Consider the following 26,138-nt stretch of genomic DNA (forward strand, 5'->3'; position numbering starts at 1 on the left):
GCAGGCTATCAGAGAAAATCCTCTTCTCTTGAGAGAGGCCTTGAATTTGACCTAGAGATATAGTCAGTGGCAGAAGTGGTTTAATGTGCTTGCCTGAGATAGCCCTGCAGCCAGCATGTGACGTTTGCCTGAGATATCCCTGAAGCCAGCATGTGATGTGCAGGAGAAATACATGATCATGCAACACCAGGCCCTTTCCCCTGGTAAAACTGAGATGAGTAGTCTAGCAGGCCCTCAGAGCTAAGAGGCTGTGCATTTCTGAGGGTTTTACTGGCAAGGTTAAAGGCTGGAGCCTCAGATCTTGGCAGCAAGCACTCTCTAAAAACAGAAGATCACACAGAGCTGTCTTTAGTGTGGTGAGGAGCTAAGTGCACAGTGCAGAGCTGAGCTCTCATCTTCCTGCCCCTCCTACTGTTATGCCCAAATTTGGAGAGACTCCTCCGAACAGACCACCCAAGAGCAGAGTCCAAATGCAATGTCAAGGAAGTCTTTATTGCAGGTTCGAACCCGGGCCACCCTTCCCACGCACTGACACAGCAGATGCAGGGAAGTGGCCCTGAGGCTCAATTAAGAGGGGTTTTTATAGGTTTTAGACAAAGAAATGGGTTTTACAGAATATGATTGGATGACATTTGGGCAGAAAAGCTGCAAGCAGGGAGTTACAAGCCTTGCTGTTTCATGCTTAGGTAATAGGTGTAGGGCAAGTTGGCCTATAGAAAAGATTGGTTGAAGCAGTCACGGGGCGTTAGCAACTTTGGCCTGGCTTCTTCTAATTGCCTGTTGCTCTCAGCTTGACCAGCAGAGAGTATATTTGGACTTTCCCAAGGTGAGCTGATTGTGTTGCCAGGGAATATTTTTCTGTTTAGACTAGTTTGTATTTTTTTTTTTTTTTTCTGGGATCTGGGTTCAGCCCTTGGCTAGGTTTAACACCAAACGGAGTTTCTTTTTCAAAATGGAGTTTTTCTGGTTTTTTCACCACCACCAAGGATACCCCTTGGACATTTGCTGTCATCAGACTGTCATTTTAGGATAACCAAGAGATACCGGGAGGAGAGAAAAGGGAAAACTAAGAATTGTTCCTGAAAGGGACCAGATTCTTAAAAGTGTTAAACTCAAAGAGACCAATTCCTTTGTAAAAGCCTTGTTATAGTAATCGGGCGTGGTGGCACACACCTTTAATCCCAGCACTCAGGAGGCAGAGGCAGAGGCAGGTGAATTGCTGTGAGTTCAAGGCCAGCCTGGTCTACAAAGTGCAACAGCCAAGGCTACACAGTGAAACTTTGTCTCGAAAAAACAAAAACAAAACAAAACAAACAAAGCCTTTGTGTATTCACATGTGTTCATGTCTGTGCCACAGGTACACACATCCCACAGTGCACTCATGAGGGTCAGAGGACAACTTCAGGTGTCAGTCTTTACCTTCCATCGTGTTTGTCACAGGTGTGCCTTGTTGCTGTTGCACAGGCCAGGCTACCTGGCTTAAGACCTTCCGAGGATTGTATCTTTTCTCACCTTGCTGTGGAGCCAATGGGATCGCGCACTCAGTCTGGCTCTCACTGGGATTCGAGAAATCCGAACTGAGGCCCTGGCCGCTGCGCAGGCTAGCACTTAACGCACTGAGCCACCACCCCAGACCCAAATGTTAATAAGACCTTCGGTTTATAAATATAAGTTCCCATTACCCTGTCTTCCTTCACACCATACTATTTGGGGAAAGCAGGGGGTTAGTTTCAAGAACAAAACTCGATCAGTTAGGGCTGAGGAGATGGCTCAGTCAATAAATTGCCTGCTGTGTAAGGCGCAGGTTCAGGCCTGTCGTGCACCGAACGGGAAGGCAACATCGGTTTCCTGGCAGAAAAGGGTGAACCATGGGGTCGGAGGACCTCAGGAATCCCAAACCTGAGCCAGGCGGCAAGAAGGGCCTGGCCTGACTTGGGTGGGTTGTTGGTGGCTATGTCCGGAACAGCTGGTAAAGGAGGCTCTCGGAGCCGGAAAACGGAGAGGCAGTGGCGGGGGCCTGGTTTGGTTCCATCAGACGCAACAGCCGGCGCTTGCCTTCCCAGATGGGTACTGCAGTGGGCTGAGGGGCGCAGAAAGATGGCAGCAGCAACCCGGGCAGACACACCTGGTGAAGGGCAGAAGCTCGCGGTGGCTGGCATCAAGTGGCTGCCTGACGGGCAGTCAAGCCTGGAGGTCGGGGAGAGAATCCTTCAGGGAGGAGGGGCCCCTTCCCTCCCCAGAATAAATGACGACTCTCAGATGATCTTTGGTGAAACAGATGGTGGTGGTCCCCTTTATTTCACTTAAAACGGGGACTTAATAAACCTTGGGCCATGGGACGGTTTTGGGGGGTGAATGTGTTTGGGGGGGGGTGTGAATCTCTGGGACCACACAGAAGTGCAGCAGCACATTCCTGTCACAGGAAGGGGAATTCCTGCGGAGAGAAGAGCGCCAGGTGCCCGTAGAAGGATGGAAAAAGGTCACTGGTTGAAAGCTAAGGTACCAAGACATCTCATTAGCTTGGGGAGAGTATTTCCAGGAATTCCCCAGGTGCACACCGAACAGGGAAAGGGCTGGGCCTGTCATCTCCCTGAGGGCAATGTGACAGTCCTTGGAGGATCTGGGGCTCAGGCAGAGAGGAGGGAACCGAGCTGAGGAAGGGAGTCTGTCATTTTAGCACCGAGCTCAGAGGCTGTCGAGTAATGCCAGACTTTGACCTTAACAGCAGGGTCCAGCCATGAACAACGCGATCTGGAAGCGTAAGCTGAGTAAACTCTTTCCTCCCTAACTTGCTTTTTGGTCATAGTGTTTTGTCACAGCAGTAGCAACCCTAAGACACAATAGGTAAGCCAACTCAGGAATCTACACATAGTTTATTTCACTAACTTTACGATTAGCTGTTGCTTTAGTGCTTACCTGTAGTCCTAGATGTGTTGGTGGCTGAGGCAGAGGATCACATGAGCGCAGGAGTTCAAGACGGCCTGGGCAACCTAGTAAGTTCCCACCTTTTTTTTTTTTTCCTTTAACCTTTAAATTTTTATCTTATTATTTATTTGTGTGTATATGTATGAGTGTAAGTGCCAGCAGAGGCCAGAGGAGGGCATCCAATTCCTGGGAAGCTGCCATATGGGTGTTTGAAATGGAACTCGGGTCTTCTCAAGTGCAGCCAGTGCTAGTGCTACTAACCATGGAGCCGGCTCTCCAGCCTAAGTCCCCATCTTAGAAGAAGGAGAAGGAGGAGAAGGAGGAAGAGGAAGAAGAGAAGGAGGAGGAGGAGGAGGAGGAAGAGGAGGAGGAAGAAGAGGAGGAGAAGCAGCAGCAGCAGCAGCTTAACACTCCCACCTTCTCCATACTTTAACTGTAAAATCGGTACACGCCATCTCACTTTTATTCTCAGTGGTAAGGTAAATTTGAAGTTGGAGGCACTATAATTTGAATTAAGCTTAAGTTTTGTGAAGAACCTTGCCAGGCCTTATACTCAATTTCCTCATTGTAGTTCTGTGTTCACACTGTTAGAATGGATCTCCCGAACTGTCTTTGCAAACCTGCATCCATCAGGAGAGTGTTTAGAAGATTGTGTTCCACTTAAGGTTTGTGCTTAGAGGTCAACACAGGTGAAGGTGGAGAGTCTAGTGTCAGCAAAAGATAATTAGGTACATTCTTTTACTGGCAGAACCCAGAACCTCAGTTCCTACTTCTCTTCTATGTCCATGTCCCATGATTAAACCCCATAAACCTCGCCTAGGACAGACTTCTAACTCTGCTTTACCCTGCCTCTCCTTTTAAAAGTCTTGGGATGCTAGTCTTTAACCAAGCACATGACGTCCTGAGCAGAGCCTGTGGGGTTGTTTTTTTTTTTTTTTTTTTTTTTTCCAAAGTTCCTGGCAACTACATTCGGACACAAGGATGACTTGTGGCCAGTGGAATGTGTGGTATGGCCCTAGAATCTTCTTAAATGGAAGTTGTTTCTCATTTTAACTCCTCCATGCTGGCAGGGATACAGACGTGATGGTTGCCCAGGAGCAGCCATATAATAGACCACAGGAAGAACTGAAGGACAGGAGTCACGGACAGTGGAGCCAAACAGCAGGAGTCTGGGTCCCCAGCCCAACAGAACACAAGACTAGCTTTCCGTTGCCACGTCAGGACTTTGAGTGGAAACTGTAATTATGATATTTCTGTTATTCTCATAAAAAATTTTTAAGTAGAATCTACTTTTCTAAAAGTCCTTGTCACTATCCTAATCAGAGTTGCCAGGATTTCTTGCCTGACCTTTTGAAATAATCCATTACTTACATCCACCCTGTCCTTCCCATTGGTAGCCGCAGTGATGCGCTGAAAATTCAGATACAGTGTCAGCCTTGTGTTTCAGTGGCTCTTTGGGTACATGTAAGCCGTTAGAATACAAGACTCCTGTTTGGCGGGTGCCCTACTTTCTCCCAATTCTCCATACATACTTGAGCCTCTTAGGTGTGCCCAACTTTCTGACACTGTAACCCAAGGTTGTTATCTACAGAGTTCCTGCTGGAGAACTGCACAATTGAGTTAGGGAAAAAAACCAAAACACAAAACACAAAAAACAAAAAACAAACACTCACACTCTCTCTCTCTCTCTCTCTCTCTCTCTATCCCTCTCTCTCTCTCCCTCTCTCCTCCCACCCCTCTCTCACCCACCCTCCCCCATACAAAGTTTTATATAATCCAGGCTGGCCTTATGCTCACAGTGTATCTAAGTGTGACTTTGAGCTCCTGATAGTGTGGCTACCATTACAGGTCTGCACCAATGTGCCTGGTTTTATTTACTCCCCAGAACTGAACCGAGGCTTTGAGAACGCCAGCCAGTACGCTACCAACTACACCCCCTCCCGCGGAGCATTTTTATGTAAGCTATGGGTTTTCCTGTTGTTGGCATGCAGTCATAGCTGCCCTTGTCTGTTTGCATCTTACAGGAACAGCTTAAATGGGCCTGTATATTTCCCTCCTGTTCCTTAGACCAGCAAACCTATTCCTGTCAGCTGTCATGGCAGTCCTCTGCTTTATATCTACCTTAGGCTCGCCCATTTCCCCCATTGTAAGTTCTCACAGTTCCATGGACCTTCTCCTCCTCCTCCTCCTCCTCTTCTTCTATTAACTAATTTTATATATGGACCACAGTTTCCCCTCCGTCTTCTCCTCCCTGTCACTACCCCACCCCACCCCCACTTATTCCTCTTCAGAAAAGGTCAGACCTCCAATGGGTATCAACCAGCCTACATGCTACCTCTTCTAAAAGAACTTGCCTTTTTGCCTTTACTTTGTTGGAAGCTTGTTTAGTTGATGTTTGCCCTTTTCCAGCAGATGATGTATTGGCCTTTAAATCACAGCAACAACCGTCCTGATAGAAACAAAAGAGTGCAGGTGCATTTGGCTCAGGCTCTCAGAGGCTTCGCTGTATGGCCAGCTGACTCTGTTGTCTCTAAGCCATGGTAAGACCAGAGTATCATGGAAGTAGGTTACGTAGAGCAGAGCTGCTCACTCCATGGCAGCCAACTAGGTCCTACCGCTGAAAGAATCCACCACCTCACACTGTGGAGGCTTGAGCGGTAGCTCAGCAGCTGAAAGTGGTACTGCTATCCCAGAAGACCAGCTCTTGGTTCCCAGCACCCAATCCAGTGGCTCAGAACGACCTGTGTCTCCAGATCTGGCATCCATTCTGGTTTCTGAGGGCACAAGCCCTCATGAGTAAGTACATTTGCATATACTCACACAAACATACACATATATACACAATTTTAAAAGAAAATTAAATTAAATTTTATTTATTTATTTTTTAAAGATTTGTTTTATTTATTATGTATACAGTGCACATCAGATCTCACTATAGATGGTTATGGGCCACCATGTGGTTGCTAGGAATTGAACTCAGGACCTCTGGAAGAGCAGTCAGTGCTCTTAACCGCTGAGCCATCTCTCCAGCACCCCTCCCCTTTTTTTTTTTTTTTTTGTTTTTCGAGACAGGGTATCTCTGTGTAGCCTTGGCTGTCCTGGACTAACTTTGTAGACCAGGCTGGCCTTGAACTCACAGCGATCCACCTGCCTCTACCACCCGAGTGCTGGGATTAAAGGCGTGCGCTACAATGCCTGGCTCAAATTAAATATATATATTTTTAATGTTTGTTGAGTGTTAGATGTATGCCAGACATGAAAGGCATTAGGGAAAAGAGGATGACGACGGCGGCGACACTGTCTTTTGGATATGACGTGTCCCTCCAAAAGGCTTATGTGTTAAAGGATTGATCCCCAGGGGAGGATCTAATCATTAAAGATAACTGGATTGGCTGGGCTGGGTGGTGCACACTTAGAACCCCAGCACACAGGAGGGAGGATTGGGGTTGGGGATCTCGGTAAGTTCGAAGCCAACCTGGCTGACACATCAAATTCCAGGCCAGGCCAGAACTGCCTAGGAAACCCTGTCCCAAAGAAATAACTAATTAGCTAAAAAGAGATGACTGAGAGATGACTGTATTATGGAGGCTCTGACCTAACCAGTAGAATAACCCTATTGATGGGCTCATAATTAGACAAACGTGGGTGTGTTAGTCATTTTTCTCAATTGCTGTGACCGACTACCTGCCCACAGTTTAAGGCAGGCAGAGTTTATTTTGGCTCAGGATTTCAGATTAGCCTGTGTCACGGCGAAGAAGACGTAGCACCCTGAGCACGCTGTCCAGGGTCCTCACATCAAGGCAGGTCAGGAGAGACAGTAGAAGTCGGGTCAAGGCCACAACAATCAAAGGCTCTCCCCCAGTTACCTTCCTCTGGGCCTCACCTCCCAAGGATTCCACAGACCCTCTGAACAGCCGTACCATCTGGGAACCGAAATGTTTAAATAAATACAGCCTGTGGGGACATTTCCCATTCATGTAATGACAGCCAAGACATGTAAGCGTGGATATACGGTGCACGGACCTCTGGACTGACACACCTGAGCCTTCTGACTTTCTCCTCTCTCTCTCTCTCACACAGACACAGACACACGCACACGCACACGCACGTGAAGCCAGAAAACAACTATATTCTCCTTTTACAGCGTGGTTCCAGAGGATCCAGATCAGGTTGCCAGCCCTGGTGGCAAAAGCCTTTAGCCATCTGGCTCTTCCTTTATCTTAAATCCCTTCACTGTAGGTTCAACAGGGACTGAGTGGGAGCAAAATCATATCTACCTGTTTAATGTCACTTTACCTGCAACTTTCTACATTTTTGTTTCATGGTAAGTATTCCTTATTGTTTTATTGTAATTAAAATTGCCTTCAGGTTGACCAAGAAGTTTGTTAAAGCTGTATCTGGAACGGTGCAATTGTACATTTGACACAGTATTTATAGACCCTAACCTCTAAAACATTTTTAAATATATATATTTTTAAAGTCCTTCGTTAGTGATTTAGCCTAAAGAAATAATTTAGCTTTATGGATATTCACTGTAGCACTCGGTATAGTAACAAAGACATTTCCAGCAACTGAGCACAGACTAAATAAACATGAAGTCAATATCTACTAATGAAAAATTACATAGAAACAAGCTTCTCAAAGAGCAGTTCTCCAGAAAATACACGGTTATTTGGTCAAGGTCACTGGACAGAGCTAACATCTTTTTGAAGCAGAAATTCCCTGGTGACTCGGAAGAATGACCTGGAACCCGTAGTCACGCGTCCTAATGCCCACTCTCCCTTTCTTCCTCAGTGACAAAGTCATCTGGATTTGTGGCGGGAGGTGTCCTTCCTACCTCTGCTGGAGGTAGGGACGGCTTTAGGCTTAAAAAAGAGATACAAATGTGGTTTTAAAAGAGACTTCCGGGAGGCTACTTTGAGGTGCTGACAACACGGGGAAGGAAACAGCACAGACATTAAGCTACTTCCTGGATTTAAGATCTTCTCCTAATAAACAAACAAATAAAAATTAGTTTCTAAAAACCAGCAGGGTGCGATGGTCCACGCCTTGGGGAGGCAGAGGCAGGTGGAGCTCTGTGAGTTCAAGGCCAACCTGGTCTACCAAGTGAGTCCAAGGACAGCCAGGGCTACACAGAGAAATCCTGTCTCGAAAATCGAAACAAAACAAAACAAAAGAAGGAAGGAAGAACGAAAAGATAATTACTAAAAACCCCCAAAGGTCTGGCTAATTCTAATTTGAGAGAAAAAAAGGGCAGTGGGGGAACAACTGCTTTCTTTTGAGCGGGGCGGGGGTCGAGACAGGGTTTCCCTGTGTAGCCCTGGCTGTCCTGGACTCACTTTGTAGACGAGGCTGGCCTCGAACTCACAGAGCCTGCCTCTGCCTCCCGAGTGCTGGGATTAAAGGCGTGCGCCACTACCACCGCCTGGCTCTAAGAGAATTTTGAGTAGTATGCCGATTTTCCTTTGATTAAAATTACTTTGAAAGGGCTGATAAGGTTGCAGTAAATCGCTTGCCGTAGTGGCCACTTTTCTGGTTTTCCGTGACTGTTTGCAAATCGAGATCGAACAAGAGCAGGATTGAGTTTATTTCACTTTGTAGACGACACCCCACCCCACCGCACCTCACCCCTGCTCCTCCGGGGACGACCCTTCTCTTCTCTTCCCGGTTTTACCTCGGGTTTGCAGGGTTTCAGGATACCTTGTGCTTCTGAGAATCTGCGCCAGCTGGCGTTTTGTTCCTATTGGCCGCAAATTGCTGTTGGGATTTTGCGAAGTGGAGCAGGAGGGTGGAGTTCCTGCAGCCATCAATCTTGCGGGGGGAGGGGCGGAGGGCGGGACAGAGCTGGGCCCGCCCCTCTACGTAGCCAATAGTTAGGACAGGAAGCAGGAGGGGGCGTGGCGTGCCTGCTATCCGCCTTCTGATTGGCATCCTGGCTCCTGCGGCCGCGGCTTCCAGTTCCCTCAAGAAACCTGGGCGACAGAGGGACCTACAAAGTTTGTCCGCTCCGGGGCGCCATACCGGCTTGGGTCCTGGCTTAGCCGGCGAGGGAGCCGGGCTGAGCCCAGAAGACCCCGATGGCCGCGGTGTTCCTGGTAACGCTCTTTGAATACTCGCCGCTCTTCTACATCGCGGTAGTCTTCACCTGCTTCATCGTCACCACCGGCCTGGTACTAAGATGGTGAGTGTCCGGGGCTGGGAGCTAGGGCGGGGGCACGGCCGGGTGGGGGTGGTGGGGGAGGGGGTGAGGTCCGTGCACCGGGCTCCTGTGGCTCCGCCACAGCGGGCACCGCCACCGAACGCACTCGGGATGGGGCCGCCGGGGAGGGGGACAGCTTGGTCCCGGTGCGGGGTCAGAGTGCGTGTCCCAAAGGCTTTGTGTGTCCCGGGCCCCGGCCTTCTCCGTGTCCAGCGGGCACCGGTCACCGGCCCCCACAGCGCGCAGACGGGACGTGGAGGAGCTCGGTTGTGTTTCTGCCCTGAACTGAACTGACCCTTGCTTGGTTCCCAGATCTTTCAAGGGGGCAACTTTTTGCCCCGAATTCTATAGCTACCGCTTGGTAATTGAATGGCTGGCTCCTTGACGCAGTCTACTTTTTTTTTTTTTTTTTTTTGAAGTGAGCTAGAGTCGGTAGCAGGTTTTTTAGAAAGGAGCGAGAGATTTTTGGGAGTAAGTTATTCTGTGGCGGGTGAAGGTGTTTTGCTTCTCGGAGAGTTACATAACGCCCGAGCAATTCTTTTCAGCGTACAGCTTCTCCCGGTGTCTCTGTTGAGGAGATGCGCTTTTATCTTGTTGAGGCCAGCCTGCCAAACACAGCTAGTTGAAACCGTCGGACTAGCCTACAGCGCTTGCTCTAGGTTGCCAGCCTTCAAGGCCCCTTGAAGAGATGGTGGATCCAAATGTGCTGAACAGTGATTCTAGGTGAACAAGAGCCATGGCCCGTAGAGACATGAGCTAGTATTTTGAAAAATATGTGAGAATGGGAGTGCGTGTCAGAGCCCACAGCATGAGCCGAGGCCGACAGGCTTGGAACCGAAGCAGGCTTTGTAAACCAAGCTCACAAATACCACCTAATTACATATTCATTATTATTTTAAAGACTGGAGCAGGTCCTGGTTGGTTTCTGAAAATAGGTGTCAACTTTTAAAAAGAAAGTACAGCATACAGTTCCCTTGATGTGGACAGAATAAGGTGAAGACCAATCTCTCACACAAATTGGTTTCTCTTTAAGATGGGTGGTTTCACGGTAGAATATGCTTGCAGTCTCTGCCTCAGCATCCCAAATGCTGGATTTAAAGGAGTGTGTCACCATACCTGGAGCACAATGTGTTATTTATTATTAACCTTTCAGGTTCTAATTGCTGTCATTCACATCAAGGAAGTTTGTAATTAAAATTAGGAAGGTGGCTGGGCTCATGCCTTTAATCCCAGAGGCAGAGGCAGGTGAGTTGCTGTGAATTTGAGGCCAGCCTGGTCTACAAATCAAGTCCAGGACAGCCAAGGATACACAGAGAAACCCTGTCTCAAAAACAAAACAACAACAAAGAATTAGGAAGGTGTTTCTCAAGTGGAAAAAGTAGTCTTAATGCACCATTTTTAAAGGACTATAATACGGCTGTTACTCTCTTCAACATGCATTTCCTTAATAAAGAAAAATGGTGAAAAGAGATAGGTGGGGCTAGGAGAGAGAGAGAGAGGAATTCTGGGAAGAAGAAGAGAGACCAACACAAGGAGGAAGAAGAAAGGACGGCCAGAAGGAGAAAGGAGAGAGACCTGAAGGGAAGAGAGGAAGGCCGCCATGGGTGAGATGGAGGAGAAGCACATGGCCGACGTAGGTGGAGAATCCGGCCCAGATAAGAAACATTACCAAGTATTTGGGATTATGGATGGGAGGTAACTTGATAGAAGTTATTGAAAACAGATGACATGGGATTGAGCCCGGGATCCCATGCCTGCCCCACTATGGGAGGTAGTTTAGAGGATTGCTATCTGCCCTGTCCCAGGTTAACTAAGGCTATTTTTAAATTAAAAAAAGAAAAGAAAAGAAAATTGGTATCTAGTTGGAAATTATACTATATGGCTTGTTGAATAGGTCACCAAGTTAGATCTTAGCACGGGGAAATGGGTGAAATTCTTTTTTTTTAAAAAACATTTATTTATTTGTTATGTATACAGTGCACACAGGATCACATTATAGATGGTTGTGAGCCACCATGTGGTTGCTGGGAATTGAACTCAGGACCTCTGGAAGAGCAGTCAGTGTTCTTAACCTCTGAGCCATCTCTCCAGCCCTGGGTGAAATTCTTATTGTACATGCTGGCCCCAACAGCATCTGTCGGATACTCTCAAACGCTGCACACAAATAAATAATCCAGGACTCGGTCTTGGCGGTGATTGCCTGCCTCCTCTGCAGGTCAGTTTAGTAAGGGATTGTCAGTCAGCCTTACACACTGCTTTGTATGCTGTTAGCGAATCTGGGACGGAGAATCACATTTCTCCTTTGCTAGCTGTCTACCTATAAGCCCCCCCAAGAAAGGATACAGAGGGGAAGTTTAGACAGGACTAAGGGGCACATGGCTTTTGTTTTGGTCCTTCCTCTTATGCCTTCTAGCAACAGTGCGTCACTCTGACATAGCTCTGGCTCCAGTTCATAGGGAGTTTTCAACTCTCCTAGAGCAGCTTCATGTCATTCTATTGGAGTCGCAGTGCCATAGGGTCCCAAATCCACAAGTTTTTCTTTCTTCTATTACTTGGTCTAAGGATAACAGCTTATGGCAGGGTCTCCCACTTCTGGGCAAGATTCCACCACTCCGGTGCTGGTTATTAGTTGTTTTTAAAATTTTTTTATTTTATGTATATGAGTGCTCCATCTGCATGCATCTATTAGAGGGTATAGATGGCTGTGAGCCACCATGTGGTTGCTGGAAATTGAACTTCGGACCTCTGGAAGAGCAGACAAGCGCTCTTAACCACTAAGCCAGGGTTATTAGTTTTTAATACATTTATTTCTCTCTTCAAATCCTTCATTTGATTTTGGTCTGCTGACTGGACTATGACTGATAAAGTGTTACTCAGAAGAGGGTTATTGAAAAAAAATCCATCAAAGATAGAGCTTGGAAGTCAGGTTGGTTATAATGTGGACACCTGCTTGTTATTGGGATATTCGTCAGCTTCTTGCCAATGAGAAGTGAGATCCTAGTAATCCACTGCATGGAATGGAGTTGTAATCAATTAAAATAAAGGTGGTTTTGGTTTATATTGATTAGAAAGAAGTAGAGAGCTGAGACTTGTAAGGGGACATTTATATATACATGAACAAAGCTTAGAGTGGTTGTTATTGACGTGTCTATAGCCCAGGCTGGCCTAGAATTCATTAGGTAGCCCAGGCTTACCTTGAACTTGGGATGGCACTCCTGCCTTAGCCTCCCTCTTGAGTACTGGAATTACAGGAATGAGCCACCATGCCCAGTTTAAAGCTGAGAACGCTGAGCTGCTGCCGCTGCCACTGCCACCTCCTCCTCCTCCTTCTTTTTTTTTTTTGAGACAAGGTCTCTCTGTATAGCCTTGGCTGTCCTGGACTCACTTTGTAGACCAGGCTGGGGTTATAGGCATGCGCCACCACGCCCAGCTGAGCTTCTTTTATTTATGGATTCAGCATGCCTTCCATGAGGGAAGTGTCCCTGTGTGAAGGTCTGTGGTGGTACCAGTAGGGCGGTTGCTTTCCGCAGATATCCATAGAAAAGCTTTTGCCCCTGTGCAAGATCTCTGTGCACTGGGACAAAAAACCTGACTTAGTGAGAAATAGTCCACTTTACTTTGTAAATTTGTGTCTATAGCATGATTCTCAATCTGTGGATGCTGACCCCCTCATAGGGGTCGCCCAAGACCATTGGAAAGTACAAGTGTTTACATTATGATTCATAACAGTAGAAAAATTACAGTTATGAAGTAGCAATGAAAATAATTTTATGTTGTGGGCCAGCACAACATGAGGAACTGTATGAACATCACAGGTCACAGCATTAGGAAGGCTGAGGACCTCTGGTCTCTAGGGACTGACTGTAGGAGACAGCTCAGCAGGAGACAGCTTAGTAGGAGACACCGCAGGATTGTTAGGACGGAAGGGAAGGATACAGTGTTACAAGATCAGATGCATCAATGAGGACACGTTCTGAATTTCTGGAGCTAAAGTGTAAGCCCATTCTTGTTTGAGAGATTGAAACTTGATTAAAAACGTTTGAGACAGTTCAAGGTTTCTCTCTGGTTTTCTGTGTTTGTTGTTTCTCCTCCTCCTCCTCCTCCTCCTCCTCCTTCTTCTCCTTCTCTTCTTTCTTCTAGATTTTCCCTCTAAGTACAGCTTTATGAGCATGGAGCACTCTGTAGACCAGTCTAACCTTGAACTCAGAGTCTCACCTGCCTCTGCCTCCCAGTGGAGGATTAAAGGCCTGGTTTTCTTTTAAAGTGGTATGTGGAATGTGCTATTTGCCCGGTGTTGGCAAATGCATCTGTACAGTCCCAACTTGAGCGCCGCACACTGATAGGTTCTTCATGCACTCTCTCTGGTGTTCCTGCTCTATGCGTCCAGAAACAACAGCTCTTTGTATTTCTACCATAGGTTAGCCTCTTAGGATTTTATATTAGATAGTCCTATAGCTGCTACTTTTGGATATTTTTAAGTTTTCATTTTCTGTATGTGGGTGCTTTGCATGCACGTATGTCTGTGTGCCAGGTGCCCACGGAGACCAAAAGAGACTGTCAGGTCACATGGAACTGGAGCTATAGACAACTAAGAGCCACCATGTGGCTGCAGGGAATTGAATCCTGCGTCCTCTGGAAAAGCAGACAGAGGTCTTAACTGTTGAGCCATCTCTCCAGCCCTTACATTTTAAAAAATTATCCACGTGATTATAACAATGTAGTTTTTCTTTTCAGTGCTGACTCTTAGAACATTATCCCAGGAATGTGCCAGTTTGTGAGCTTGTTTCTGTGGGCCCTTTCTGTTCCCTATTCCCTCTTCTCTGCCAGCGCTGTGTGTTTGCAGAGACGGAGCAGTCAAGGGATGCACATAGCTGAAGTCTTCTGCTTCAGCTGTGGATCACGTTGGGCACTCTATTTGAGTGAAGTCCACTGATTCAACTATGAATTTATTTTAGGGCACTCTGTTTAGGTTGAGTAAACCTGCCTGGTTTTTAATATTGCTGCATATTTCGTTTGTTTTCTTTATTTACAAGCTTGTTTTGTGTGGATTGTCAGAGTTCACGCCTTTGCATAGTTTATATGACCTTTAAAAGTATATTATGTGAGAGGAAATCTGTATTTGATATTTTGCCTTATTTTAAAAATTCCAAAATACCCTTTGATATTTTAACAGTTCCTTGGCCTCATAAATAACAAATAGTCAATATTGAGTAAACATTTGTTTTTCATATCTCTTGAGGATTGACTTCTACAATGGCCATGTTTCTTGTTCTAAGTATAACTTACCTATAATCACTGTGCTTTTGCATGGCTAGCCACAGTGTAAGGGAAAGAGCAGCTGTGAGGCCTTGGGCCTCTTTCCCAGCCCTGACTTTAAAAGCAATATGTGATGAAGCCCAACAGACTTTTTATGTGACATAAAGTTTCAAATTTGTTGAAGCGATGTTTTATTTTTACCTTTCTTTAGGTTCGGTTGGGATGTTCCAGTAATTCTGAGAAATTCAGAAGGGGCCCAGTTCAGCACACGAGCTTTCAGGAAACAGATGAGACAAGTGCAGAACCCTTTCGGCTTAGAGATGGCCGGTCCGTCCTCAGCCTCGCTAGCAAGTGGGTGCCTGTTCCCCAGGCCTCTCTCCCCTGTTCCCCAGGCCTCTCTCCTCTCCCCCTGTTCCCCAGGCCTCTCTCCTGTCCCCCCTGTTCCCCAGGCCTCTCTCCTGTCCCTCCTGTTCCCCAGGCCTCTCCCCTGTTCCCCCTGTTCCCCAGGCCTCTCTCCCCTGTTCCCCCTGTTCCCCAGGCCTCTCTCCCCTGTTCCCCCTGTTCCCCAGGCCTCTCTCCCGTCCCCCTGTTCCCCAGGCCTCTCTCCCCTGTTCCCCAGGCCTCTCTCCTCTCCCCCTGTTCCCCAGGCCTCTCTCCCATCCCCGCTGCCCCCCAGGCCTCTCTCCCATCCCCGCTGCCCCCCAGGCCTCTCTCCTGTCCCCATGACCCCCAGGCCTCTCTCCTGTCCCCGCTGTTCCCCAGGCCTCTCTCCTGTCCCCGCTGTTCCCCAGGCCTCTCTCCTGTCTCCTGTCCCCTTGTTGTGAGCCCTTCTGTTTTTCTTTCTCTATTGCTTTCTCTTCACTGAACTGAATACTGTAGGTACGAAAATTAGCATTGTATACATTTTCTTCTGGAAGAGTTTATCCAGTTGTGGTATTGCAGAGAGAGTGAAGCGCAGCATGTGTTAGTGGACAGATCTTAGGATCCTGGGCCGCATTCATTGGTCTTGGGTGATGTGAAAATGGTAAAATGTCTAAAACAGCGAGTTAATAATAAGGCTGCTCACCTTTTAAAGAGCAACTGATTTTTAACCTGAAATTATGGTATTTTAATATACATTTTCCTATAATCTGTCACTTTTGATGTGCTAATTACAGCTGGAAGGTTTGTTTCTGCGTTTGCTAAAGCGAGTTGTTAGGACTACTTAGAGCCATCGAGGTGAGTTCTGAAGAAGGAAGCGCTGAGTTTGCCGCGGCAGACACATTTAGGAAAGTCCTTGTAGAGATGAACGCTGGCCCATGCCCCCTTCTACCTGGCTTCTAATTGTCTTGATTGAATTATAAGTAGGTATTTACTGGGGCTTTGAGTAAACTTCTAGGTGGAGGAAGTGGGGACAGAGCACCCAGGTAGCTGAGAAATATGGAAAAGCAAGAACCAAGAAGCCACCTGTGGCTCAAATGGGAAGGAACAGGTGTGATGCTGTCAGCTGTCACCTGGCAGACTTGGGGTCGCTTGAGAGACTGGCCTCTGTGCGGGCTTGTGAGGGATTGTGCTAATGGTGGCCACGGCGCTGAGACTGCACGGCGTTGATATAAAGAACTACTTTTTATTAAAGGAAGGCAGTGATGATTACAATATACAATGATGGGTTAATGACATCCTGCTTCCCTCAACACACGCACCCGGCAGTGGCTTTAGACTTCAACCTGCTACCTTGCCTTCGCTGGTTCTTGGGTAAGGATTGCCAACAGAAAAATCAACCATGTGTCCTCCTGCTGCCCAGCCCCTTAAGCCTGGAAGTACACAGAAATGAGAGGAGCCGATCACAGTAAGTAAACCCCAGGCTCCTCTGGACGAGAACTGAGGAAATCACCCTCTGTCCAGGACTCTGCCTGTGTCTGAGGCAAAGGAAAAGTCGGTGGAGCTCTCAGCTCTGCCCAACGCTGACCTTCTTCACTGATGGAAAAGACAAGTGTTAGGGTGGCTACTGAGAGAACTCACTAAAAACAAGACAAAACAAAACAGAAACCACCAGTGGATAGCATTTCTTATTTGTTTTCTGTGGGGAAAAAAAGAAGGATTTGGTGGAAATTATAAGAGCAAAGTTGATTGGAAAGGCAGCTGCCCTTACTGTCTGCATGGACACTGCCGTTGTGAGTGGCTATCAGGTTATTTTGTTTCGTGTGCAGCTGGTTTAATGATCTAGGCTGTTTTTTCTCACTGCTGTATCCCAAGTTCCTGACAGACTGCACAGGAGGGTGAGCCAACATCCAGCGTGGTGTGACTTGAAAACAGAGAACGGTTTGCTGGGACAGGTCTTGTTGTGTAACAGTTCTGTGCTTGGGTTTTTTTGTTCAGTGACCCAGACTGCATCTAGGTCTAGTCAGACATGCCCTGCCTCTGAGCAGGAGCCCCAGCGGCTTTCCCTCCCAACAGTACGGGACCCTAGATGTCTCTCCCCTTGAACTCCGTGTGCTTCAAGGCCACCAGCAAGGAGAAAAAATAATCATGTCAGTAGCACTTAAAGCTGTGTAAGCATAAAATCCATAAGTAAGACAATGCCCACACTTTGTATGTCCACTTGTTAGCCACTTACCAAGTGGACTGAAGCTGTAAGCTCCTGTCATTGAAAGCAAAGGGAAACCGAGAACATTGCTATTAACCCTCCTGCCGCTGGCATCTCCCAGCCATTCCTCCGGTGGTTTTGTGTATTACGTGGAGCACCAACTGTGTGATGGCCGTGGAGCACCAACTGTGTGATGGCCATGGAGCACCAACTGTGATGACCGTGGAGCACCAACTGTGTGATGACCGTGGAGCACCAACTGTGTGATGACCGTGGAGCGCCAACTGTGTGATGGCCGTGGAACACCAACTGTGTGATGACCATGGAGCACCAACTGTGTGATGACCGTGGAGCACCAACTGTGTGATGGCCGTGGAGCACCAACTGTGTGATGGCCGTGGAGCACCAACTGTGTGATGGCCGTGGAGCACCAACTGTGTGATGACCATGGAGCACCAACTGTGTGATGGCCGTGGAGCACCAACTGTGTGATGACCATGGAACACCAACTGTGTGATGGCCGTGGAGCACCAACTGTGTGATGACCATGGAGCGCCAACTGTGTGATGGCCGTGGAGTGCCAACTGTGTGATGGCCATGGAGCACCAACTGTGTGATGGCCATGGAGCACCAACTATGTGATGACCGTGGAGCACCAACTGTGTGATGGCCGTGGAGCACCAATTGTGTGATGACCATGGAGCACCAACTGTGTGATGACCGTGGAGTGCCAACTGTGTGATAGCCGTGGAGCACCAACTGTGTGATGGCCGTGGAGCACCAACTGTGTGATGGCCATGGAGCACCAACTGTGTGATGGCCGTGGAGCACCAACTGTGTGATGGCCGTGGAGCACCGACTGTGTGATGATCATGGAGCACCAACTGTGTGATGACCATGATGACCAATGCTGTGATGGCTATGGAGCACCAACGGTGTGATGGCTGTGGACACTGTCTCTGTGTATATTAATAGGAAAGCTCACTTTCTTGGTGCCTTTTCTTTCTTACTTCAGCGATCACCATCTGGAGCCCCTGGTTTGTGTCTGTCCACTTTGGACGCCTCTGCTCTGCTGCTCTGACTTTTGTGATTTGGATTGCATATTATTAGAAAGGGGTGGTTATAGTTACCAGGAAGGAAAGTTAAACCAATCATTTTAAAGATAAATTATAATTATAAAACTTTGCTAATATTGTTCAAATTCTGCATAGCGGCTGAGATTTTTACATTTGTAGATACGCAACAACTTTTGAAAGCTGCCACAGCTTGGCTGGCCTCCAGGACAAAGCCCATACGTGTTTCCTGCCCCTTGCTGTTTTATTATCCGCTGCCCTGGGTGACGCCCATTCTCCTTCTGGTTTGTTCTCTGTAGCAGGCATCGTCTTGACAACAGACTGCCTTGAAGATAGTCGTCTTACATGCTACTGGGGGTGCAGTGTCCAAAGACTCCACGAAGCTCTTCAGAAGCACGTCTACTGCTTCCGGATAGGCACCCCACACGCTCTAGAAGAGGCGCTGTACAGTGACTATCTCCACCGAGAACAGTATTTGTATCCTTTTTCCAGATACACTCACTGGCACAGAAAACATGTGACTCTGTGGACACAGTAAAAAATGTTGCCAAGTTTTTTACTTTTTGATATATTTTTATTCTTTTGGCAGTTTGCCTTTACATATTTAAAAGTATTAAAAAACACAGCAAAGAAGAAATATATTGCCAGTTACCGAGAGATACTGAAATTGAAGACTTTGGTCCAGTGCCCAGATCTCGCTATCCATTGGTAGCTCTGCTGACCCTCGCTGATGAGGATGACCGAGAAATGTATGACATCGTAAGTAATTGAAGCATCTGGAATGCCTTGCCGTTACAAGATTTAGGTGGCTCTTAATTATTTTTGGAGTAGGGAAAATTAATTTCTGGAAATATGTATTTGGTCTTGGACTCACATGTCTTGAAAAATTAAGATGTGTTCTATCCCTGTTTAATTTTTATACACACCTTCAGGGTATGATGGCTTTTTTCCCCTGTGAATGACAACATCATGACTTCATTTAGAAGACAAAAGATGGATTACTGTTAATTAAGTTAATTTCATCCTTCTGTGATAGGTAATATTTGCTTAGAGAAAATATTCTTTGGGGTGCATGCCTATTCTTGATGTTTTTATTACTGAATTGATCAGCATCACAATGACTTGAAATGCTTCATTTTAAGACCAGGTTTACTCTTTTTGGGCCAAAGTTATAGTTTTTTCTCATTGTGTACTGATTGCTTGGTTTCTTAGCTGGGAGGCTGGGACTCGAGACAAGAGTCTCTGTGTGTCCCTGGCTGTTCTGGAACTCACTCTGTAGACTAGGCTGGCCTAGAGAGGTCTGCCTGCCTCTGTCTCCTGAGTGCTGGGATTAAAGGTATGCGCCACCACTGCCCAGCTTATGTACTGGTTCTTTTTTAATTAATTTATTTATTCACTTTACATCCTGATCATAGCCCCCTCCCTCCTGTCCTCCCAGTCTCATCCTTCCTCCCTCTTCCCCTATCGCTCCCCTTCTCCTCAGAAAAGGGGAACACACCCCTACCAACTCAACTCAGCACGGGCAAGTTGCATCAGGACTGAGCCCATCCTCTTCCTGTGGCCTGGTGAGACGGCCCCTGCCCCCCTTACAGAGGACTCACATAAAGCCTGAGCCGCCCATCTGCTACATCTGTGCAGGGGCCTAGGTCCAGTCCATGCTTGGTTGGTGCTTTAGTTTCCTCAAGCCCCTCTGGACTCTGGCTAGTTGGCTCTGTTGGTCTTGTGGAGTTCCTGTCCCCTCAAGGTCCTTTGATCCTTCCCCCTACTTTTCCACAAGATTCCCTACGTTGCCCGATGTCTGGCTGTGAGTCTCAGCATCTGTTTTGATCCACTGTTGGGTGGAGCCTCTCAGAGGACAGCTGTGCTAGGCGATGCACTGGTTCTTTAGACTGGCAGTTCCCCGTTCAGATCATAAAAGCACTTAAGTCAGTTGTGCTCAGCCTGTGGGTAGGACCCCCTTTTACAGGGGTCGCTTAAGACCATCGGAAAATACAGATATTTATAGTATGATTCATAAGAGTAGCAAAATTATAGTTATGAAGTAGCAATGGAAATAGTATTGTGGTTGGGTGGGGGCGCACCACAACATGAGGACTGTGTTAAAGTGCCACAGCGTTAGGAAGGCTGGGAACCACCAAGTGACCAGTGAGATGGGAACTCACATGGGTTGAACGTCCCAATCTGAAAATTGGGGATTTTTGAGCACTGACATGTGCCACTTGTGGGAAATTCTAACCTGTCCTCATTGACCAGTCGCAGTTAAGTGTGTGTGCACTAACATGCTTTTGAAAATTACTGTCAGGCCACGTTCCTCAGATGTTCTTAAAGCACAGGTTCATTTCCTGTTCAGATTTGGGCTCATCTGTATCTCCAGGCTAGCTTGTCGTATATATGTAAATATTCTGAAATCTGCAAAATCTTAAAATCTGAATTACTTCTGCTTCTAAACATTTTTTAAAAATCAAACTGAAGCTTGTTTGCTTCCTAATTAAAAGAGCCAGAGAGGGAGGAAGTGGCCACGTGTGGTAGGTTACTGGCTTGGCACGTTTGCCTTTGATCCATTGAAAGCTCCTGGAATTTCACCACCTGGAAGGCGTGCCAAGCAGACAGTGATGCTTCTGACCTGAAATTTGCATCCTGTCTGTATAGTTGGCAAGTGCACTTGTCTGATTTCCTCCAAGTGCATTGCTTGAGTGGAAAACAAATTTTATCGGAACACTTTGCCCTTCACTTTTAGAAGCTTGACTGTATCTACTTCAAATTATTGTTAGGTGGCAAGTCAGTTGAGTTCGATTTTGTTTGGTAAAGGCCACCACATCTTCCAATAAGCTTTTTTAAAACACTTAGCCTTTTCCGCGCGATAATGTGTACGTGGGTTAGTTTCTAAATTTTCTGTTGCTCCCAGGAGGATGATGGCGTGTTTCTGATGAACAGAGCCGTGGATGCCACACTGAAGGCACCATTGTTGATCACAGTGAGGCACTCATTCGTTTCCTCTGCTCAACTTTGGGGTACCTTGCAAATTTCTAGTTAAGACCAGTTTCCCTCTACTGTTTTGTGGCACTGGAGGGATCTCCATGTGAGCAGATGTCCTTGGGTTAGAAGGTTCCTAAGCTTCCTAGTCCGTGGTGGAGCCGAGTTCTGGGGATGCCAGGGCAGGGGAGCGTGGCGACAAGTGAGGTCACACTAACCCAGCCCCAAGATCTGTCTATCTCGTAAGGCCTTCCGTCCACCACTGAAAAGTAAGGTTTTCAGGATTCTAGAATTCAGAATGCTTAATCTTAGGGATTATAATTTGTGGCGTTTTGTCTCTGAGAGCTCTAGACTTTAGGGGCTTTGAGTTTTCAGGGTTTCAGCAATTGGTGGTCTTCAGATTCTGGCTGGCATCTCGTGTGTGGTGTGTGGTGTGTGGTGTGTGTGTGTGTGTGTGTGTGTGGTGGTGGGGGGAGCAGGGATCGGCATGGAGTGTCCTCTTCAGTCACTCTCCACTTTAGCTGTGTTCATGGCATGTGGTGTGCCATGTGCAAGCCAGAGGTGAACATCAGGTCTCTTCCTCAGTTGCTCTCCACCCAGTTCCTGGTTGGCTTGACTGGCCAGTGAGTTCCGGGGGTCTGCCTGTTCTGCTCCCCTGGCACAGAAGCTACAGACATGCTGTGTGAGGCAGGGGTCCAGTTTTATGTTTTTCCAATTTGTTACCCAATTGTCCCAAACTATATGTTTACCAAAAAACAAAAAGCAAAACCATCTCTGTGTCTGGTGCTTCCTTGTATTTTTGCATATACCTTTTTTTTCTGGACTGTTTCTCTGTCTCATCCATTCATCTACTTATGAGTCAGTACCATACAATTTAATATTTCATGAAGTTAGACTGCCTTTGGGCTATTGAGTGCTTTCCTACCTATCCTTATAGCTTTCTTTTTCTGTATATTTTAAAATCAGCATACGCAGCTTTGGAGTAAAACACACTGATGTTTTTATTGAGACCACAATGAATCTGTAAATTTCAGTATAATTAAAATGTGTCAGAAATATGTCAGTAACTGGTTGCCTTTCAGTGCTGTGATTTATACAAGTTGATATAAATGTTCTAATATATCTCTTACTTGAGAAGCGCCTTTTCACTTATCTGTGGAGGAGTGTTAAGTACTGACTCACATCCAATTTCTATTCTAGATTTCCATGGTGTCAGTAATTCATATTCCTGATAAGACTTACAAGCTTCCCTGCAGAATATTGTATCAATATTTAATCCTGGCTCAAGGTCAATTTTATGACCTTAAGGTAAGTCATACCTTGCAGTATTTACTGTTTATAGTGCTCAAAGAATGGCTGCTTTTAAAGAGAATTGTGATTTTTAGTTAGTTACAGAATTAACTACTCTTGGCTGTTAGATTTCCTAGTACATAAATTTTCTGTAGCTTCTGTGACACCCCCCCCCCCCCGGGTGAGAGTAACGGTTATTTACAATTGCCTTTACACTGGGTTCTTTGATTTTCAGCAACTGTTCATGTCTGCAAACAGTAGTCCCACTCCATCAAGTGACCCCCCTGCAGCCGACAGGGACACAGAGCAGAGCTTGCTGGAGAAGGCAGGGCTGGCTGGGAGTGACGTGGAGCCCGTGGAGGAGGGCAGCAAGGACTGCGTGGTGTGCCAGAATGGTGCCGTGAACTGGGTGCTCCTGCCGTGCCGGCACGCATGCCTGTGTGACAGCTGTGTGTGCTACTTCAAACAGTGTCCCATGTGCCGGCAGTTTGTGCAAGAATCCTTTGCACTTTGCAGTCAGAAAGAGCCGGACAAGGACGCGCTAGAAACTTCCTGAAGACATCACAGCCAGAGCGTGGACTGTCTACACAGGTGCAGATCTCTGTCCTTAGAGTCAGTCCTAACGTAGACTCTACAGCCATGACTGCGGAGAGGATTCTGTTGTCACCTCATGCGTGTATAGTCCATGGATGATGACAATAAATCCTTCCTGTCCACCATGGCGGGCACTGGGCTGCTGTCTTTATTGAGACCTAAAACCCACTCAGCTCTTGAGAAGAATGTAAACATTCGGCTTGTTGCCAGCTAGAAGATTCCATGTAATGTGCATGAGAAGAGTCACTCTGAAAATCAACCACCAGAGATGCCAGGAGGGCCACGTTTCAGGGTGGCTGACTGCTTTTCCTTTTCATGTAACCTGGAGTGAAATTGGAAGACTGAATTCTTCTTAAAGTGATGACATGTGTCCATGTTTACAAAGTAGTTGGAGGGGTTTTTTCCTTCCACTGTCTCTGTTTTATAAATATCCATTTGCTTTCAAATTTTCCTTATCAGAGTTACATAAATGCACCTTCTAACTTTCCATATAGGCTTTACACTCATGAATGTGAGGCACAGGGCTGTTGCCCACAGAGGCAGATACACAACACCTGGGTAATAAAAGCTCATGGCTAATTAAGTTTATGGACTCCATTGTCAGATGTGATTAGATTAGCAGGCCGCGCTCTACCCAGGAAGGTCGGTGGGTCCCACTGTCGTGCCTTACATTTCTTCCTTTGCAGCAAATCTACCGAAAGGTTAGAGGCTAAAGGGACAGAGCTTAGGGGAAAACAAAACAAAACAAAACAAAGGGAACAAGCAACATCTTTTTAAATCCCAAATGAACCCAGAATCCCATATTCCTCATACCTTGTAAGTGTTGAACTCAATGGGCACCACTGCCCCCCTGCACTGTCCACCACTCTTTCCAAGGTGTCTGAGAACAGAAAGAAAAACTGGAGCCCCTCCCTCCCCCAAGCTTCCATCAGAATCGCCAGCAGCTCCCTAAGAAAGTGGCTCACACCAAATAAGCCGAGACCCTCGGGGGGATGCCGAAGCCTCTTCTATACAGAAGTGGTGCATCTGTGTCCACTTTTAAATACCATTTCCTTCCATTTGGATACACCCCTTACAAGGGAACTCGAAACTCTTCTCTGCATCCAATAGCCATGGAGTGAACACTTTCTAGAGTTGGCATGATTGTGTACACATCTAGTCCCAGCACATGGGGGGCAGAAGCAGGTGGATCTCTGTGAATCCCTGCTCATCCTGGTCTATAGAGTGAGTTCTAGGCCAGCCAGACTATGATGTGAGATCCTGTTTCAAAACAGAAACACCATACCTTTTGGGTCTGGCCCGCAGCGGAGCAGGCAGAGTTACTGACCTCGGTGTTGTGTGCCCAAAGGCACATGGCTGGTTGGCTAGAAGCTGTCCCCATGCCTGGAAGAGGCTCTTTAGTCTGTCGGTGGAGGAGGATTGTCCAGAGCACAGTCCCACCCGTGACTCCTGAGGGCTCACTGCACTCTGTTGTCTGGGAGGGTCCTCTGTAATCGCCTCCATCCTGCCCTGGTGTCCATGTAATGTCCCGGTACCCAAGCCATCCCAGCTGCAAATGCTTCTTGCGGAAGCACAGTTTTAGTAACTGCGATTATATTAGTAATGTTGTTCTATTTTTCACAGTTTAAGTAAAATATGTGCTACATAGAATTTACTATTTTAAGCATTTTTAAATGTAAATTGGCATTAAGTATATTTATACTGTTATATAACCATCACCACTGTCTATTTCCAGAACTCACTATCCCAAGCTATACTTCTCTGTCTCCATAGCAGCAGCCTCTGCCCCTCCTCCTCAGCCCCTGACAGGCACTCGACCGTAGCAGCTGTGGACCACTCTGTCCTGGAGACTTCACACGAATACAGGTCACTTTGTGTTTTCAGCGTTACCCACGTTGCAGTTGACAGTCCCTTTAAAGGCTAAATCGTATTTCGTGGCCTGATACCCATTTTCTGCTTATTTTAAATAATTTTTAAAGATAATTTGACTTGGTTTCTCTTGATGCAGCTAAGGTAAATTGTTTTCCTTCCCTCAGTCACAATTAGTATGAAGAATTTGGTGAAGTTATAAAGTAAAACACTATAGATAGCTCCACTACTACTACATTTAAAATTTTTTTTTGAGACAGGCTCTTTCTCTGTAGTCCTCGCTGGTGTGAAACTTGCTTTGTAGACCAGGATGGCCTCAAACTCACAGAGATCTGCCTGCCTCTGCCAATGGAGTGCTAGGATTAAAGGCGTGCACCACAAAGTCCCATTACAACTTTTATAATGCTGCTGCTTAGGGACCTTTGACTTTACCGCGTTGCAAAAGCAATGTGCCTCAGTACAGTGGAAGCCTCATTTCAGATGTTACATTGTCTCTGTTCCCGGGTGAGGTTCCCGCAGTGTGACCCATGACAGGGCAGGGCATCTTCAGGAGGCACAGCTCTCAGCCACAGGATGGAGAGTGTAAACAGTGGGCGCTCTGTGCTGCCCTGCTGCTTGGCTAGGGCGTTAACCTGGAAGACCTGTGTTTCATGCACATCCTTTGTGCAGCGTTCTCAGCTACCCTTTGGTCGATCAAATCCAACTCCTCCTAAGGAGCCTTGTGGGTGGTAGCCTTGTATTGCTACTCTAGTTTGTCTTGTAACTTTGTTGTAGTAAAATATACATTACGTAAGGTTTACTATTTTAAGCATTTTAACTGTAAAATTCAATGGCATTAACTATATTTATGGACTCCCAGAGGCTTATGCCAGAACTTGCCATGAACAATGACACGGTGTGAAAACATCTGTAAAAGCATTTGGTTTGAGTGCGTTATTAGAAAGAAGAAACATTTGGTTCTATGATTTTGTAAAAACCTCAACCTCAGGCTGTCCATAGGCAGACGTCACACGCGATGGCCACTTCCTCCTCCAGTGACTCCGTGTCGCTCAGCCTGGCGCCTGTTGAGAGTGCTTCATGTTAACTGCCTCTCAAGCACTGACACAGCCTTTGAATTCTCCCTCATGGCGTTGGCCTGTTTTGTTAAAGCCGTTCTGTTAGCTTGAGAATGAAGAGTTGATTTTGGCACGGTGGAAGGAAGTTGTCAGTCTCCTGCTCTCCCTGAGTAACTCAGGCTGGTCCCTTCCCCCACATGGCATCCTAAGCCTTTCCAGGTCCCCAGTGACCGTGTCTCTGTCTTTCTGTGCCTTCTATACTGTTTCACCTTAAATCTTTGTTACCATGACCTCTATTTCTTAGGCCCCAAAATAATCTCACAGTTCATTAACTTGCT

General features: G+C 46.8%; 1 protein-coding gene across 1 annotated transcript; it reads left to right on the forward strand.

The window, feature by feature from the left end:
- Positions 1-8,872: 8,872 nt before the first annotated feature.
- On the forward strand, positions 8,873-22,990 carry Cgrrf1 (cell growth regulator with ring finger domain 1). The gene is made up of 6 exons (XM_051142961.1): positions 8,873-9,106; positions 14,592-14,731; positions 18,319-18,496; positions 18,631-18,778; positions 22,193-22,300; positions 22,518-22,990. The coding sequence occupies exons 1-6, from the start codon at positions 9,003-9,005 to the stop codon at positions 22,836-22,838; spliced, it is 999 nt and encodes a 332-aa protein (XP_050998918.1). The 5' UTR covers positions 8,873-9,002; the 3' UTR covers positions 22,839-22,990.
- The last annotated feature ends 3,148 nt before the right edge of the window (positions 22,991-26,138 follow it).

Source organism: Acomys russatus, chromosome 3, assembly GCF_903995435.1.
Source record: "Acomys russatus chromosome 3, mAcoRus1.1, whole genome shotgun sequence".
NCBI classification, from domain to species: Eukaryota; Metazoa; Chordata; class Mammalia; order Rodentia; family Muridae; genus Acomys; species Acomys russatus.

Bases quoted from the DNA above. Each gene is read 5' to 3' on its own strand.
- Cgrrf1 (XM_051142961.1), top strand. From the start codon at position 9,003: ATGGCCGCGGTGTTCCTGGTAACGCTCTTTGAATACTCGCCGCTCTTC. The intron at 14,732-18,318 runs GTGGGTGCCTGT...TGTTCTCTGTAG, and splicing joins GTCCTCAGCCTCGCTAGCAA to CAGGCATCGTCTTGACAACA. The intron at 18,779-22,192 runs GTAAGTAATTGA...TTTCTATTCTAG, and splicing joins ACCGAGAAATGTATGACATC to ATTTCCATGGTGTCAGTAAT.